Below are 17,103 nucleotides of genomic sequence, written 5' to 3'. Positions count from 1 at the left end.
GAAAGAATCAGATAAACTTGCACCTATAAGAAAGTTTTTTTTAAAGATTTTGTGAATAATTGCCAGAAATATTACACTGTCGGTGAATTCATAACAGTTAATGAAAAACTTGAAGCCTTCCAAGAAAGATGTTCTTTCAGGCAGTATACTCCTGATAAAACCGAATAATAATTACTGAATAACCTGAATAATAATATAATGAATTCCTAATAAATTCTATATTAATATAATATGTTTTTCTATGCTTAAAAAATTTATTTCATAAAAAATATTATAGAAATTAAAATTTTAATTTTTATAGTTTGCATATTTTTTAAGTTCGATCATAAAATTTTGGCATAAATGCAACACTTTTACCAGTTTTTTTTTCTTCAAAAAACATGACCCGGGTCTTTTGGACCAAAGAGCGTGCACGCTCCCGGGCTAAAGAACTTTTTACCGTACTTCATGAGGCACACTTATCAATAGGCCATGATGCTAGGAACAAGATGTTAAAAGGGGAAAAAAATAAAAAAACATTACTACTGAATTGAAATGTGGTTGCGTTTTTGAAAAGTGAAATCATTTTAAATAAAATATAACAGACATAAATAAAGTATTGAGATTTAAATGAATTTTGTGGTAGTGGTAGCAGTCAAGGCAGCTTAGTTTGTGAAACCTTAGCAGTGGAGGATTTGGGGTAGCTATTATTATCAGTTACTAAAATGATCACAATCATTGATGCGGAAAATGGTGCATCAATGCAATACGACTTGTAATCAGTCATCAGCAAATGCTGTGTTATTAATAATACATAATTTGACATTTTAGAAATTTGTCTGTGAATTTTGTATTAAAACTTTTGTAACATAGAGTTACATTGGCTGGACTGCAAATGTTTTCACTGTGGACCACGGATTGTGAGTTTGACATGCATGGCCTTGTCAGTCAGTGGCTTACATAAAATGTTAGAGAACTAGTCTAATCCCTGTCCACTGATGGCATGCTACTACCTGCAATATTATTTTATTGGCAGACGACAAAACTCTTTGAAATATGTCATTACAACATCCAGAGGCATGGAAGAAGTTAATAGAGCAAAGTGGGTGATATGTAACTTAAAGCAAAACATACATTATTTATGCTGTTTTTATTCTTAACACCAAAAATTCTAGAAACAACCAAAAAATAGAATTTAGCAGTAATTTCTTTACAACTGCATTCTTTAAGAGTTGTTGCTGACAGTTTGATTTGTGCTTCAATATCTGCATTCAAAAACAAAATTCAATTTGTTGTTTGTTTAAAACCAGAAATAAATTTAAAAAGTGAAAAGAAATATTTTCACTGTAAGTACATATTCTTTTCTAAAAATAATGCTATTTTAAATTTTTGATATCACTGAAAAATCTTTGTCAAAAATTTTTGTTTCATATCATAATCTATATTATTCTTTCAGTTGTCATTCTATCTATTTTCATGTGTCTTAAATCTTTTTATTGATGAATCAGAAACTGGTTAAATATAAATTTGTTTAAGTTTATCCATTTTTCCTTATGTAAAAAATTCTCAGTTGTTTTCTACATACCTACAAAAATATTACTGCATGCCATTTTTGTGGAATAAGTAAGATATGTATATATTTTAAATATTTTCAGTATACTGTATATATGTATAATAAATATATTATTGATTGTAAACTGAGTTTACAAAGAATAAATCCATGCAATCAGTTTCTTTCGAACTAATTTTTTTTAGATGGAAGCTTGGTAAAATTTTTAATCACAAGTAGCATTTAAAAAGCTATTTTAGTGTGCTTATATAAGCTTATCATTGTGTTTTTTCTTTTCTTAGATCGACAAGGAAAGGTTTTATGAGGAAACTTACTCGTTTTTTACAAAGGAAACAAGTATGCTTGCTTATATATTTGATCTCGTTTGTTTCAATATCTGCAAATTGTATCACAGAAATTGCATGGGGAATTGCTTTATAAAAATAAATCTTAGGAAACTGGTATTATAATTCAAATTTTTGTGTGACCTTATTTCATTTGTTTCAAACATGCATTTTTTGCTGATGTCAGAAGACTTAATGTAAAAATTCACCACTAAAATTAAGGTTTCTTAATAACTAAAAGCCAAAAGTTAAATTTTCCTACATTATGCAAAGTTAAGGGTATGTGATAGTGCTGACTATTAGTATAAACAGCATCTGATTGATGAAATGGAGGTAATAGATTAAATAAATAAAAAGAAAAGATTCTGAAGGTTAGTTTGACTGTTAGATATATGCCTTACCTTTCTCAGTGATCACTTCACATTTTTACTTCCTTGTACGAAGTAAAAAGGAAGTACAGTACAAAGTCTGTAATCCAGACATCCGTTATCCAGAATGATCTATAATTCGGACCTCAAAGCCACAAACTTTTTTTTGTATGTTTTACGCATATGCGTAATGCATTCATGCATGTGTGTTTAGTGTTTACGCATGCGCGTTTAGCACAAAAACGAAGCAACTTAAACAACTTACATTGAAAGAAATGTTTAATAAAGTGAACAAATAAATATTAAGCGCTTTTTTTTTTTTTTTTTTTTTTTTGTAAATCTTGATACCCTTTATATCATAGTTGCTCTTTATTTCATAAATTACGGTTTCATATTTTTAATTGTATAATTTTTGCATGCCGTCTTACCAAATTTAAATTGATGATCTATAACTTACGCACTTTGTACTGTGTTGTAATTGCAAAAAGTTTCGGGTATCATATTTAAAAAAAATATCAATTTTGACCGCTATCCAATGCAATTTAATGATGTTTTTGTGTGGCATCCGCAAGTAAGGACAGAATAAAGGACTCTTTTCCTCCAAAAAAATTATAAAACTGATTTAAAAGGAATTCTCCAGAGAATTTTTCGTGGCGTCTGTGCATACATACAAATCTCGCATAACTCAAAAAACGAGTAGCCTCAGAACGTTGAAATTTTGTATGTAGGACTGCTATAACATGTAGATGTGCACCTCATATTTTGGTGTCAATCGGCTGCGCAAAACGTATATAAATAAATATATTTATAAATATATCCACTCTGTTACCCGGCTCAGTGATCTCAGTTTCTTTACTCTTTTATGTTTGTAAATTGTACATTTTTTTCTTTAAAAATGATTTTGAATTATGCTGTTTTTATCTTCCGGTTAAGGGTTTTATGCCTTTAGTAAATCTGTATGCAATATTTTTAGAATTATCAACAATTTAAAAGTTGTTTAAGTGCCATTAAGCCTATTTTGATGGCAGCCATTGCTTGTTTACATTTGAAACAGCTGAGTAGTGAATTTGTTGCCAATCTAGAGAAACGTAGCTTCGTAACAACAAAGATAAACGCCTTTTAAATCATGCTTAATCCTTTCTGGAATTTTTTCGAGGAAATAAGTGTTTAAGATTTACTTAATTTTTAATAATTTAATTTTTAATAATTAGTAATTTAATTTTTAATATTTAGTAATTTTTAGTAGAGATATTTTGAGTTTTTATGTATTTTTGCCTTGTCGTGAAGTGAGAACTGAATTAATTGAATGAGAAATACTCAATCGTCTGTGAAAAATTGTTTCTTTTTTGTTTTGCTTGCTTAATTTCTTTTATACATCGTTCTAACTTTATTATAGTACTTGAATAGAACATGTGCCAACGATTAGATCATTCTTTAAATGATACAAATTTTGTGCATTCTGAGTTATAATATGAACGAAATATAATACTGTTAAGTGAACCTAGCGCCAGAGTGTCACTATGGTAAACTAATAAGAGTGAATTTTAAAGAATGCACTTATTCTATTGTGGTTTATGCGCTGTCGGCGAAGTAGATATAATTAAATCCAATAAGTTTAAACAAAATGCAAGAAAAAATGCATATAATTTGATATTCTGTACAAGGAAGTCATGTGGTGTACACATCAGATTTTTTCATAGTGGGAAATATATCTTTGGTGGGGAAGAAAGAGTGCAAGAAAACGTCATTTTGCAAAAGTAATTCATTCTTGATGTAGTTTATCATCCGAAACATTCATAAACTAACTATTTTCTGCACTGGAATAAATATAAAATGTACATGAGTTCATACCATAATACCATTGGAAAATTATTAAAATTAAGACAAAAAAGATAAGTAAAGTATTAAATAGATAAAAATTAAATTAAATTTTGCTGTATCATTAGGAAGGAGAATGAACGACATAAGTGGAAAATGATAAAGAGGAAGGGAGGAAATATTATCTTTTTGGATAAAGAGTTCTTCCATGAAGTCATTAAATAACTGTCTTTCAGATTAATTTTTTCCTTCTTTTATTTCTAACTCCACGTGATTCAACTTGAAACTCAATAGGCTTCATTTCATTTAATATTTTTCCAGTATATGATTTGTTGTTGTCTACATTCTTTCTAAAATAAGACATGGCAATGCCATTGAAAATATATATGCTGTAGTTTGCTATTAAAATATATAGTTACTTAAGAGCTTTATCCTATTTTACAAAAATTTCATGGATTGAAGAACTAGGATAATCTTATCTTATCTTCCCCTTTTTCTCCCCACTGAAAACGTTCTCTCTGTAATCATCTTTTGTTTTTGAAGTTCCAGGTCTTTCCTGTTAAGATAAATTGTAACAGTCCTCTGGTAACTCCTCCATGTCTTCACTATAAACTTCAAAGCATTCATTAAGAGATATTTATAAAATGACAGAAAATACCTCTCCAGCAAGCAATTTTGTCGGTACATAATTCTAGATCTGAAATTAAAAGTGAATTTAGAAAATTTGAAATTAACAAAGCAAAATGAATATTAAATACAATCTGTCCTGAAAAAAGAAATGTTGCATATACAATAAATTTTAAAATATCATTTAAAAAATTTTTTAATTTTAAAATTTAAAAAAATTAAATGCTAAGAAATTTATGTGTAATGTATAAAATGACAAGATTAGCTCAGTGAATAATTTTAAACACTAATTCAGTTTTTAACTTCTCTTGATGTGTATATGTTACTGTAAAAGTCCAAAGTCTGGTAAATCATAGGTTTTACCAGTACAACCTAGCTTTTACCAAAATAGCTTGGTAAAAGTGCGAAGTATGCTTTATATGATTCTATTTCAGACTTTTACCTACGCTTTGCAAAACCTAGGAATTACCAATGCCTTCCGGTAAAAGCCCAAAACAAGGGATTTAAATTGACTCTGATAAACCTGGGCACACAAATTCCATTGCAACACTTTTCTGTTTCTGCTTCTTCTTATTTGCGCCATTTGCAGTCTAGCTTTGAGAGAATTCAAACAAGTGTCTACGATCTAAAATAGAAGCAGTTTGTTTGCATTTCAACTATTTTGCGATTTTTTTTATTTTTTTTTTTTATTTTGCTGAATGGAAATGAGTGATGTTACATGGAAAATGTTTCATAACATTTTGTCTGAATCTGTAAAAAATAAGCACAATAACAGCTTTTATTTAACAAATGAGAAATAGACTTCTTTAATAAATGAAGTGAAAGAAGCATGATAAAAGCTTTTATTTAACAAATGAGAAATACACTTCTTTAATAATTGAAGCGAAAGAAGCAAAATTTGTGAAGCAAAAACAATTAATTCATTACACAAGGTTGAAATGCTGTGATATTCTAAATATTGGAGAAGAGGACAAACTTATAGCACCACTTTCGGCAGAAAAATCAGGAATCCTTTATTATGTTACAATTGGTGAAATCTTCAACGTCATACAGAAGGGTGATATCACAGTTGGCCATAGTGAAGAACCCGTATGATTAAGGAACTGAATTACAAGTACATGAATGTAATAGTAGAATCTATCATCACATATTTGAGACTATGTGAATCATGTCAGAAAGAACAAAAAACTGTGAAAAAGGGGATTGTATTCAAACCAGTTGTGTGTAGCAAAATGAATTCTCGATGCCAAGTCGACCTAATATATGCAGCTCAATCCTGATTGTGATATGAAATTCTTTTTAGTGTATAAAGATCATGGTACAAAATTCGTCCCATACCAAAGTTGCACAGTAAAAGAGCTGATGAAGAAACATATCATCTTCTGAATATTTTCACAACTTTTACAGCCCTGAACATTCTCCATTCCGACAATGGGAGGGAATTTTGCAACCAAATCATAAACAGTGTATGTGAAATGTGGACTGATATAAAAATAGTTTACGGCAAGCCTAGACACAGTCAGTTGCAAGGTTCTGTCAAATGGGTGAACCAAAATGTTGAGAACATGTTGGCAACATGGATAGAAACAAAAAAGACATAAAAGTGGTTGGAAGAATTAAAATTTGTTCAAGCAATGAAAAACAAAGCATATCATGAGGGAATCAAAGGTTTTCCTTACAAAGCTATTTGTGGTTGTCCTATGAACTTGCTAACTCAGTTTTTCCATGTAAAGATGAAGGCACTAATCTTGAATGAACAGTTGATTTAGAATCGCAAGATGATAATAATAATACATGTAAAAAAGAATCGTGGTTAACAATAGAAGTAGATACTAAAGTTCAAATTAAGGGAAAAAGGGGGGAATCACATATATGCTTTGACATAATGGGTATGAATATCAACAAAGTTGAAAATGTTTCAAAAGACAGCTAAGGAAGAACTTGAGAAAGCAGGTAAAGAAGATGAAGACTGCATCTACTAGAAACATTCCCAAACCTAGTCTAGGGTAAAATGCTAAAATAAAAGTATGTGATATTGATAGATCAAAAATTGATTCAAAATCAGTAATAACTGTTATTGCAGACAGTAAAGAGAATGAGCTTTATGCTCTTGGTTTATGTTTGGTAAATTAAAATCATTGTACGCAAGAAAACAGGTTACCTTTTGTAAAGAACATTTTTTCAACATCGAAGAAATTGGTACAGGAGAAATAAGTGTACCTGAAGTAGTAAAGAACTTTAATTGGGGGACAAGGACTTAGATAACTGTTCAAAGAAGTGTACTACGATGATGTGTTTGTGTAAATGAGATCTACTTTATAATTAAAAATGACATAACAGTCAATCTTGTTGCAACAGGTAATAAGAAGTATTAGGTGTATTAAAAAAACATACTACATATTTCTTAAATTTCATAATTTTTATTAATTTTTTTCCCTGAGTTATCAATTTAATTCTTTAAATATTGCCAGAATTAATTTTTAAAATTATTGAAATTTCTTCAGTAGTTATCGAGAAAATTGTGCATTAATTCAGCTTTTTTACATTGGATTTTGTCAAATGTCATAAGTATTGCATTTTTTATTTTTATTTCTTGTAACTACTAAAAAAAATAATAACTATAAGACAATTTCATCGACATAATCTTAAATCATACCTTATTTTGATCACTTTTACATGTAAATTTTACCAATTAAAAAGTTAAAGTGTGTTTTAATTTTTTTGGAACGCGCTGTGTACAGCATAACAGTGAATGGAAAATCCTAGCATAAGTAATCTCTCGTTTCGTGCTTTTACTGGAAGACATTGATAACTTCTAGGTTTTACCACAAGGGCTTGGTAAAAGTTCAGAAATTCGGGAAAGGGACTGAAGTTTTTTTTCCTTTGCTCAATTTTATCTGATAGTGTAAGTAATAAAGCTTTGAGATTACAATACAAAGTCCGAGATCCAGATGTTTAGTATCAGGAATGATCTAAAATCAGACCTTAAAGCCACCAACAAAAATATTTTAGGAATTTTTTTTATGCTTTATGCATGCGCATTTGATTTTTTTTCTTCCGAATAATAAAACATGTGGAGAAACCTGATTCTTAATTTCACTTCGGCACTAAACAAAATACATCATTATTGAAGAAACAATCATTTTAGCATAAATTTGTGTGATAAATAATTTGTCTCCGTAGCTGCGTATCTGCTTGGCGTACATCTCAAACCAAAACATTCTACATAGAAACATTGTTGATTTTACACCTACTAATATTTTATATCCCTGATGCCAACCTGTTGAATCATTATTTATTATATTTTGCTTTCATCACTGCATGTTTATCAACGCATGACAACTTGAGTAATGACTCATGCAGTGATGCCTAAATGTTTTTTTATATTATTAATTTCATAACAAAGTGTATGGTAACCTTTCTTGTTGACATTATGCTTGCCGATGATTGTAGATTTAAGTTAAATGTGCTTAATGTTGACGAGGAAAAATTTAACAAAAATTTCTTTCCATATGCTATTTTAGATCTATTTTTAGCATATGGAAAGAAATTTTTGTATGATTAACATCTATGTTGCTAATCATACTTATAGGCCAAAATAATGCATTTAGTGCTATTTGAATTAAGAATAACTGATTTTTTTATTCACATAAACGCAGAACCGGTGCCAAAGCACGTATGGCCACAACAGGCGGCAGAATTTAGGGAGTACAAAATTTTTGGAATTTAGAGAAACACCAAGTAACAAAATTTTTAGAATTCAGAAAAGCACTGGAACCTAAAATTTAGGGTGACAAAAATTTAGAACTTAGGGAGGCACTTGGTAGCAGAATTTAGGACCTGCAGAGACTGTATCAGGCGGTGAAGTGAGCTCAAGTATATGTGGGAATTTATTTATTCATGACTTAGAAAGGCATGTGCAAGAAATAATAAATAATTAAATTTATATAATTAAGGCTTTTCTCAAGGCATGATAACAGCAAGACAAAATTTAAAGGAACAATGTGGCTTTTGTTGCCAATCTCATGCTACATAACAAATAATGTATAGTAGATGCTGTTAAGCTAGGCTAAAATTATACTTTACTGATTCCAAGGAATTTTATTTAATATAGCAGATTGTGCTGTTCCTTAACTTTCTGATTTGATGCAGCCTATTATTTTTTGCAGGATGTTATGATTACAGCAATTTAATGAAAATTAAAGTTTGAACTTTCGATTATGTCAAAAAAGAGTTTCTAATTCTGGATCTACAAAGCATGTTTCGATGTCCATGCACAAAAAGTGAAATTGCTACAAAAAATGGATATAGGTATATCCATCACAAAAATATGCGAGGTGTAAAGCCTTGAAAAGGCAACTATATATGACATAACAGAAAAAGGTACTTTATGCATGAATTTTTTGTGGATTTCGATACCGCACTTGCAATGAATAACTGAAAATTTATTTGCTATGCTAAAAGTGACAATCATGACAAAGTGATTGTATGGGTCAGACAGCATCACAGTGAGGGCATGCCATTGATGGATCCAGGGCTAATGGCTCAAGCCAAACTATTTAATAAAGAAATGAACTTAAAAACTCAGTGCACATATTTGACAGGTTGGTTAACCCAATTTTAAAATCACCGTGGTGTAAGGCAGTTTTAAATTTCAGGTGAAAAAGTTTCAGCTGATACTGAAGCTTCTGAACTATCTGCAGATGAATTCAATGAACTCATTGACAGTGAAAAGTTATTTTCAAGACAAATTTACAATGCTGATGAAACTGGTCTTTTCTGACGAAATACCTTGACAACCTCTATAGAAAAGGTCCCAACTGGTGTCAAGGATTCCAAAGTAACTTTTTGTGTAAACTTTTCGTAATCAGAAAAAATACATGACCTTGAACATTTAAAGGATTAAAGATTAATTAAAAATTAAGGATTAAAATTAAAGATTTTCCCTTTTATATATTGTGCAAATAAAAGAGCTTGGATGACATAAGCATTAATGAATGATTAGTTTGAAAATCATTTCATACCCGAGGCTCCACAAAATTTGAATTCTGTCCCTTTACGTGATGATGCAAAAATTGGTCCTGATAATTGCTTGGCTCATATTTCGCTTACTTTAAGTGAAAGATAATGTATCCATATTATTCTTTCCTCCAAACTGTATGTCAATCATTCTGCCTATGGGTATTGGAATAGTAAGCACGCTGAAATGCTAATGTAAAAATTAAATGCTAATGTAAAATGTTTTTAAAATCCATGTTAAATTTCTTAAATAATGGGAGTCTTCCCATTATTTTGTTCAAGAATTTTTGAAATATTTTAGTGTAAAATCTGCTGTATAAACCATCGTAAGATCGTTGGAGGCTGTGTCTCCAGACACTATAAAAAATGCTTGGTATAATGTATGGCCAGCTACCATATTTTGTGGTGAGGATGATGACGATAATAGCTGTGAATATGGAGGTTCTCGGATACCATGAACCAAAGTTGAAATTTTCCAATTAGTGGATTTTGTAATGAAATATGGAGAAGCGATAATAAATGAAGATGATATAACAGAAGTTTTTAATTACGATGACAGTCATCAGTCTATTAATGTAGGATGAAATCTATAGTATGGGTTCTAGATCCAGAAAGTACTGCTACCGATCGTGAAGAAAGCGACCAACATGTTATTGAAAATGAAAAAATTTTGCTTGATTACAGGAGTTGAACAGTGGAACTTTGTAACTGAATAAGAAATTATATCTGTCTATAGACTTGAAGATAAAGCATTAGCATAAAAAATGAAGCAATTTAAACAATTTACCTTGAAAGTAATGTTTAAAATAAATAAATATTAAGCCCCCTTTTTTGTTGTAAATTTTGATGCCCTTTAGATCATAAATGCTTCATTATTTCATAATTGTGATTTCATATTTTAAATTTTATAATTTCTGCATGCCCTCTACTAGATTTAAATTGATGATCTAATATCCAGAAAATTTTGAAACCTGGAATCACCGAAGTCATGATGAGTCTGTATCCCGGACTTTGTATTAAGTTTATTCATAAGCAAAGAAGTGTCAAAATGCAAAAAATACCATTTTAACATTAAAATGCAGAAAGGTCAAAACTGATACATTCCTTCATGTTTTGAGTTACATATTGTTCAAATTTTATATTTCTGATTTTTTTCCATCTCTTTGCACTATGCGAAAAGATAAATTTTCTCTTGATTATTTTATTTAACACATAATCTATGCATTATTATGCCTTAGCATATTCCCCTTGTTATTTCATCTTTTTAAAGAATGGCTTTGCTATCTTCTGTTACATCATATCAGAAGTGACTTATAGCTATTTTTTGCTGAATCTTTCAGCTCTCTTCTATTGAATGATTATATAAAAAATGACTTCTAGTAAAACATGCAGTCTTCATTTTATTCTTTTTGTTCTACCCATTCATATTTCTGTGTTCCGTATATATATGAACTCTTGATTACTAGAAATAGTTCCAATGAGGCTTTATACTCTACATTCAGCATCAGAGTGTTCCTACATTATGATGCCACGGATCAGTTTTTAGTCAGGAATTAACCAGAACCCTTTAATTTCAATACAAACCTTAGCAGTCAAATTTCACTGCATCAAAAATTGTGTGCTTCTTTTATAGTTGTAGTCTAATTACCTTCTTTAATGACCTGTCTCACAATATCGGAACTTATTTCAAGGAAGATGCACCCATAATTTGCAGCTTATTATCAGGAGTTCATTGTAATTGCTTATCCTGCTATAATAAATAAAATATTCACATCTTAAAAAAAATCTACTAAAACTTTTCTAAAGGATAATTCACTCAATTTGCAGACTTGTAATTTTGCTATAAGTCAACTATTCATCTGTTAAAAAATTTTTAGCCAATGCCAATGATTATAAGTTATGGAGTGCCTATGGTTCAAAACCATGTACCTCCACATCAGAAAAAATATCTAAGCAGTGAGCAGAAATAGGAAAATTGCATAATTGGTTATCATGATGCACAGTAGAGGGAGCTACATTAGCTCCAGAAAGTTTAGGGATAGGAAAAATCAAGTTTTGATTTTTTTGGAAGTTTTATGATTTAAAACTCCTTTTTTTGAAAAAAAAAATTATATTTTTTTTGGTAAATTAAATTTTTTTTTTCCAATTCTCTATTTTTTAAAATTATCATCTCTATTTTTTTTAAATTATCATATTTTATCTTTCTTCAATTGAAATATTAAAAGAAGTTGTTTTAAATTTTTATAAATATTTGTGTTTATTTGATTATATTTTGGTTTGTATCCATTTTTTAGTGTTATATATTGTTTTTATTTAGTGAATTTTTTTAAAATGGTATTTGTAGCCCTCTACTGTAAGTATTTATGACTTTTGCACATTGCAAATTTGTGATATTTTCTGCATCTGAGAAAGAACTTGTTTTATCTCTGTTTTTCTTCTTGGGTTATTTATAGCTGTTTATTGCTGTGAAGCTATAATTTATTTTAATAAAACATTAGTTTCTGCCATTTCACCTGGCTTAGTTATTAAGGAGATCTACTGTAACTCATAGTGCTCAACTATATGGTTTTTGAGTGAATGCAGTAATGCGTTCTTTGCATCAAGTGGGTTGGGAGATTACTGTATTACTTAAAAAAAAAATCTGATTGGTTTCAAATTTTAAATTATGTCCAAAGGGGCGTATTTTTATTATTTTGTTTGTTACATTTATTTATTAAATATCATGTTCTTCGCACTTAAACCATAAAATTCAGTTCAACAATACAGCAAAGTAGTTTTAAAATGAGCAAATCTTTAGAATTTCCGATACAAAAACTCGCACACTGGAGATAAAAATGTTTTTTCGATACAACGTTGCCATTGCTCGCTTTGAAATCCTTGAGTTTTTCAATAAAAAATTCGTTAAAGTTTTACAAAATATGAAATTGATTATAAAACAAATTCCAAATTTCAAATTTGGTCTTCCACATGCCCACATTCGTAGGAGGATTACGTCATTCAAAATTCGATGGCTCTATGTACCGTTGTTTCATCACAATGCGAGAAATATACATACATTTATGCAGATTTTTCATTATTTAATTTCTTCAAATATAATGCAGGATTCTAACATTTGGTAACAACAGTTTGAAAAGTGAAATGGACATTTATAGTGAACCGCATACGCAAAATCATAAAATGAAAACAATAGTCCTTCAGGGACAAAGCCCCTTTGGACTTAAACGATGAATAATAAAACACTGATTTCTAAAGTTTAGAAATGGATTAAAAATGTTCAGAAGAATTTCTTCAAAAAAAAGGGGGGTAGTATATGTAAAATTAAATGAGGAATAATAAAACACTGATTTCTTAAGTTTAGAAATGGATTAATAATATTCAGAAGAATTTCTTCAATCACTGGTCTGTCATAGAAATCTGGTTTCCTAGTTTGCATTACATTTTACTTTTCTATATATATTGAACAGTCAAATAAATTTTCTTTTTTATTTCAGTTAATGCCAACAATGAATTCCTGCGTGCATTTTTTGCAGAAATTTATGCTGACTCAAAAGCATGTAAGTTATGAATTATTTTTCCTCTTTCTCTTTTTTCAAACAACTATAATTTGTTAATTTTATATAACGAACTGAAAATAACGTACAATGTTCAAGAAATTAATAACAAACAACAGGAATTGGTTTGCAATACTATGATTTCAAAGATTAAATGGAACTTTCTTCAGCTGCAGGGGTGAAAATTATGAAAACAAAATGTGCACCTGTTTGAGAACAACAGCATAGAGAAATTTGAGAATATTCAAGTTAAATGATGTAAAATGAAGCCTTAGTGCAATATATTGAATGCACAATTAATGTAAAGTAACTAAGAAATTTCTAAAATGCTAATGGTAACAACATGCACATGAATTGGCAGATTTCTCACAATGTAAGAAAGTGAAATACAGTATATTTTAAACTTTATTTGATAAAAAAACTTTAAATGTCAACAAAGTTACAATAAACTTAAAACTGATATCTTAAATTTTAGCTTAGATAGAAGACTTTGCTAAGATTTAAAATTTTTAGTAATAGTTTAAGTAAAGCCGTTGACTGTATTGAATTTTTTTTCTGCAATTACCTTGAAAGCTATGGCTAAATTATCTTAATATATCATGGAGCTGATAATGAGACTTTCTTATTGTTTGCATCCTTACTGAAAATTTGCGAACTTTTTGTTGACTTTGGATCGCATTCGTGAATTCGTAGGCATCAAGTTAATGCATGGAAGACAACAGAGTGATTGGCAGCCGATTAATAATAATAAAAAAGAAACATTCATTATAAAACACATCTTTCAAAAAATCTTTTTTTCTGCGTGCCATTGTTTTTCTCATGTATTCGCTTATCTGTTTTCGTTCAAAAAACATTGGAGAACTCCTCAAGCTCGGCATCATATAACTTCAGCATTTAAAACCATCTGAAACAGACATGTGCTGCATGCGTACCTGTTTATATATATATATATATATATATATATATATAAACATTTGTTTTCCTCATGCACACAGCAATCGGTTTTCACTTAAAAATAAATAAATAAATAAATAAATAAATAAATAAATAAATTAAAAAAAAAAAAAAATAATAAATCATAGAACTGCTCAAACTTGGCTGTTATTCCAGAATTGTGTATTGCAAGCTTACCTGGTTTGCTACATAAATATTTTTTGGCAACATTGTGAATATCTACATAACTATTTTTTAGAGATGCCTTGCTTAACCTCCTGAATACTTTTTTGGGGACTTATAGGTTACTTTTTTTGGTTTTGTAATGCTCTTATCAACAACCTGACTTTCAATTCTCTTCTGCTTCTCGACATTTTGGTCACTTATAACACATCCAACTTCAGTACTACTGTTTACTCTAAGCCTTCATCAGTTTGCCTTTACCACACTTCAGCTCATGTCATCCAACTAAATTGAAGTTTGCTTCATTTTATTCTTTTGTTTTCTGTGCACTTTAAGTTTGGTTCTCCAAATTGGTTTTTTATGAAGAACTAAATTATTTAAAAGCACTTTCTGTTGACAGGCATTTCACCCAACATTATTAACCAAGCAGTTAAAAAATTCTCATCGTAATATGCCAAAAGGCACTTTCTTGTTTTAGGAGATTATAAGAATTCTGTTGTCATTTCTTTCTTTCCATCAGTTAGCTCTAAAATTGCACATATTTTACAGAAATTTAACTTTTGGGCTGTAGAGACATAAGGTAATTTGGTAGCAGGCAAGATGAAAAATGTGCAATCGCCTTCGCCGGGAATCAAACCACGGACCTCTGGAATACCGGCCCAGCGTGCAGAATCACTAAACCACGAAGGCACGCTAGAAAGGCAGGAGAAATACCTTATAGGGTCATTTATTCTCATATCAATAAAATTACAGACTTAACCCTCTAACAGACTTAGATACTACAATATTTTTTGTGATATCTGTAAGAACGTATATATACGTGCATATTAAAATATGCCAAAGAAATTAAGGCAATATATCAAAAGAAAATAAATACAGTATGAAATACCAGGAGAGTTTTTACATTAAAATCAAAAAAATAATTTGTTCTCATAGTAGTTTTGGGAAATTTGTGCTTTCTTAGCGAAAACCCTGGCCGTTCAGAGCCATTTCAGGACCCCATTTTAGATATAAATTCCTGAGGTATTTACAGGATTTGATTTACATTGGTTAAACTAAGAGAGCCTTAAATTTTCATGTTAAAGAACATGAGGCATATGCTAGGGAAAAGAAAAAACAGAAGTCCATGGTTGCTTAGCACTTTTAGTCCAAAAATCACTCTTTCCATTTTTCTGCAGCCCAAATTGTTCAGAAACATCTTCCATTGGTGAATTAGATTTTTTAGAGGCATTTCACATTAAAAAAAAATCTCTCTGTTCTAATTAACAACCCTAACTCCAATACCTCTTTATATTTTCCTTTAAGAAAATTATGTTTTTTTAAAAAAATTTTTTTTAAAGTTTTCTTGTTTTGTCGATAAATGGCACCAGTAGCTTAACTTCCTGTCGAGCCATTCTTATCTTATCACCATATCTTCTTCATTTGCACTTAGGAAGCTGGTTCTGTTGTTAAACCATTAAAACTATTCCTGCAAAATTTACAATATAATGCTGATTCTTTTTGTTTGATTTCTCCAATAATCCTTATTCGACGTGCTATTTTAATCTAAACATGACTTTATATGCATCTATTTGTCATGATTTATTTCTTTGGTGATCATATCCAAAACAACAAATGGACAACATGAAGCAGAATTTATTACTTGCTTCTTGCACAGGAGTTTTAATAACTGTAGATTGTGCTATTATTTGCCACTGTTAACAAAAATGGTGTTATTCAAGTGCATGTCAACAGTGTATATAAAAATTTTTTTTAAAAATCTTAGCTGTAAAAGGAGAAAGCAATTCTAACATTTTTTAAAAAATTGCTTATGTATATGATTCTCATTAAATGCACTGTCTGTGGTAGTACTAATCAGCAGAAAGATTTTCAAGTATTATCCAAAGAGAGCATTGTTTTACTTTGCAAGAAAACTAGTACCTGTGGCTAGTTGGTTGATGGAATTCATTTGAAATTCATTTGTAAATTCATTTCATTTGCAAAACATTTTTATATATGTGTTGTTTATTGTTTTTCAAATTTATGCATATCAAACATAGAATGTAGAAAATTATTGTAAAATGCTTTGCATAAGCATATAAGCTCAATTGTGTATCAGAATAGTATTTTAATTGTTTTTGTAAAAGCTTCCAAATTATTTAAAAATATTAACTAAAAATTATTTAACTTTTTGTTAGTCATTAACTTTCTAATTTCTGAAAAGTCTTTTTCATCTTGTTCTATCCCCACCATTTTTTTAATAAAACAAAACTATGTTATTCATTTTCAGCATCTTCATCTACAAACTGCTCTCATTCTTGGTCACATACACGTGGAATTAGATATTGTAAAAACTGTAACATGAGAGATACAAATATTCATTTCAGTTCTGTTCAAGGTCATCAAAGAGATCCTGAAGCAGAAAGTTCTTTTTCTGAAGAATTGGCTAGCACTTTGTCAACTAAAGTGGTATCTACTATTTTTTAAAATTATTATAGTGCAACATAATTGTTAGAAAGATGGAACTTCTTATAATCTCTGATTTTTGCGTAAAAGAAGCTCTGATACGCAATTTTTTAATGTTGATTATTTTTTTAGAGGTGTGTTTGGAATTAGAGAATTTTATTACCTAGAAATTTTAGTTGGCATCTTAATTTCAATTCTTATCATTGTTACTTTATTTTATGAATATGCATTTTTCATTAACTGTAATAAATAACATTTTATTCAGATTTGTGTATAAATTTTTTGCT

General features: G+C 29.6%; 1 protein-coding gene across 1 annotated transcript in view; it reads left to right on the top strand.

Annotated features, from left to right (window-relative positions):
* LOC118201494 (transcriptional adapter 1-like) overlaps positions 1 to 17,103 on the top strand; it is a 97,517-nt gene that overhangs the window by 40,515 nt on the left and 39,899 nt on the right. Inside the window, exons 4-6 of the mRNA XM_085817374.1 lie at positions 1,831 to 1,885; positions 13,196 to 13,258; positions 16,641 to 16,819. Of these exons, the coding sequence (XP_085673500.1) occupies positions 1,831 to 1,885; positions 13,196 to 13,258; positions 16,641 to 16,819 (297 nt within the window). The remainder of the gene's footprint in view (positions 1 to 1,830; positions 1,886 to 13,195; positions 13,259 to 16,640; positions 16,820 to 17,103) is intronic.

Source organism: Stegodyphus dumicola, chromosome 5, assembly GCF_044657685.1.
Source record: "Stegodyphus dumicola isolate Sdum_Otavi_A_Nest chromosome 5, ASM4465768v1".
Classification (NCBI taxonomy): Eukaryota; Metazoa; Arthropoda; class Arachnida; order Araneae; family Eresidae; genus Stegodyphus; species Stegodyphus dumicola.
The sequence above is the reverse complement of the archived record's forward strand: the minus strand, read 5'-3'. Positions and strand labels throughout refer to the sequence as shown.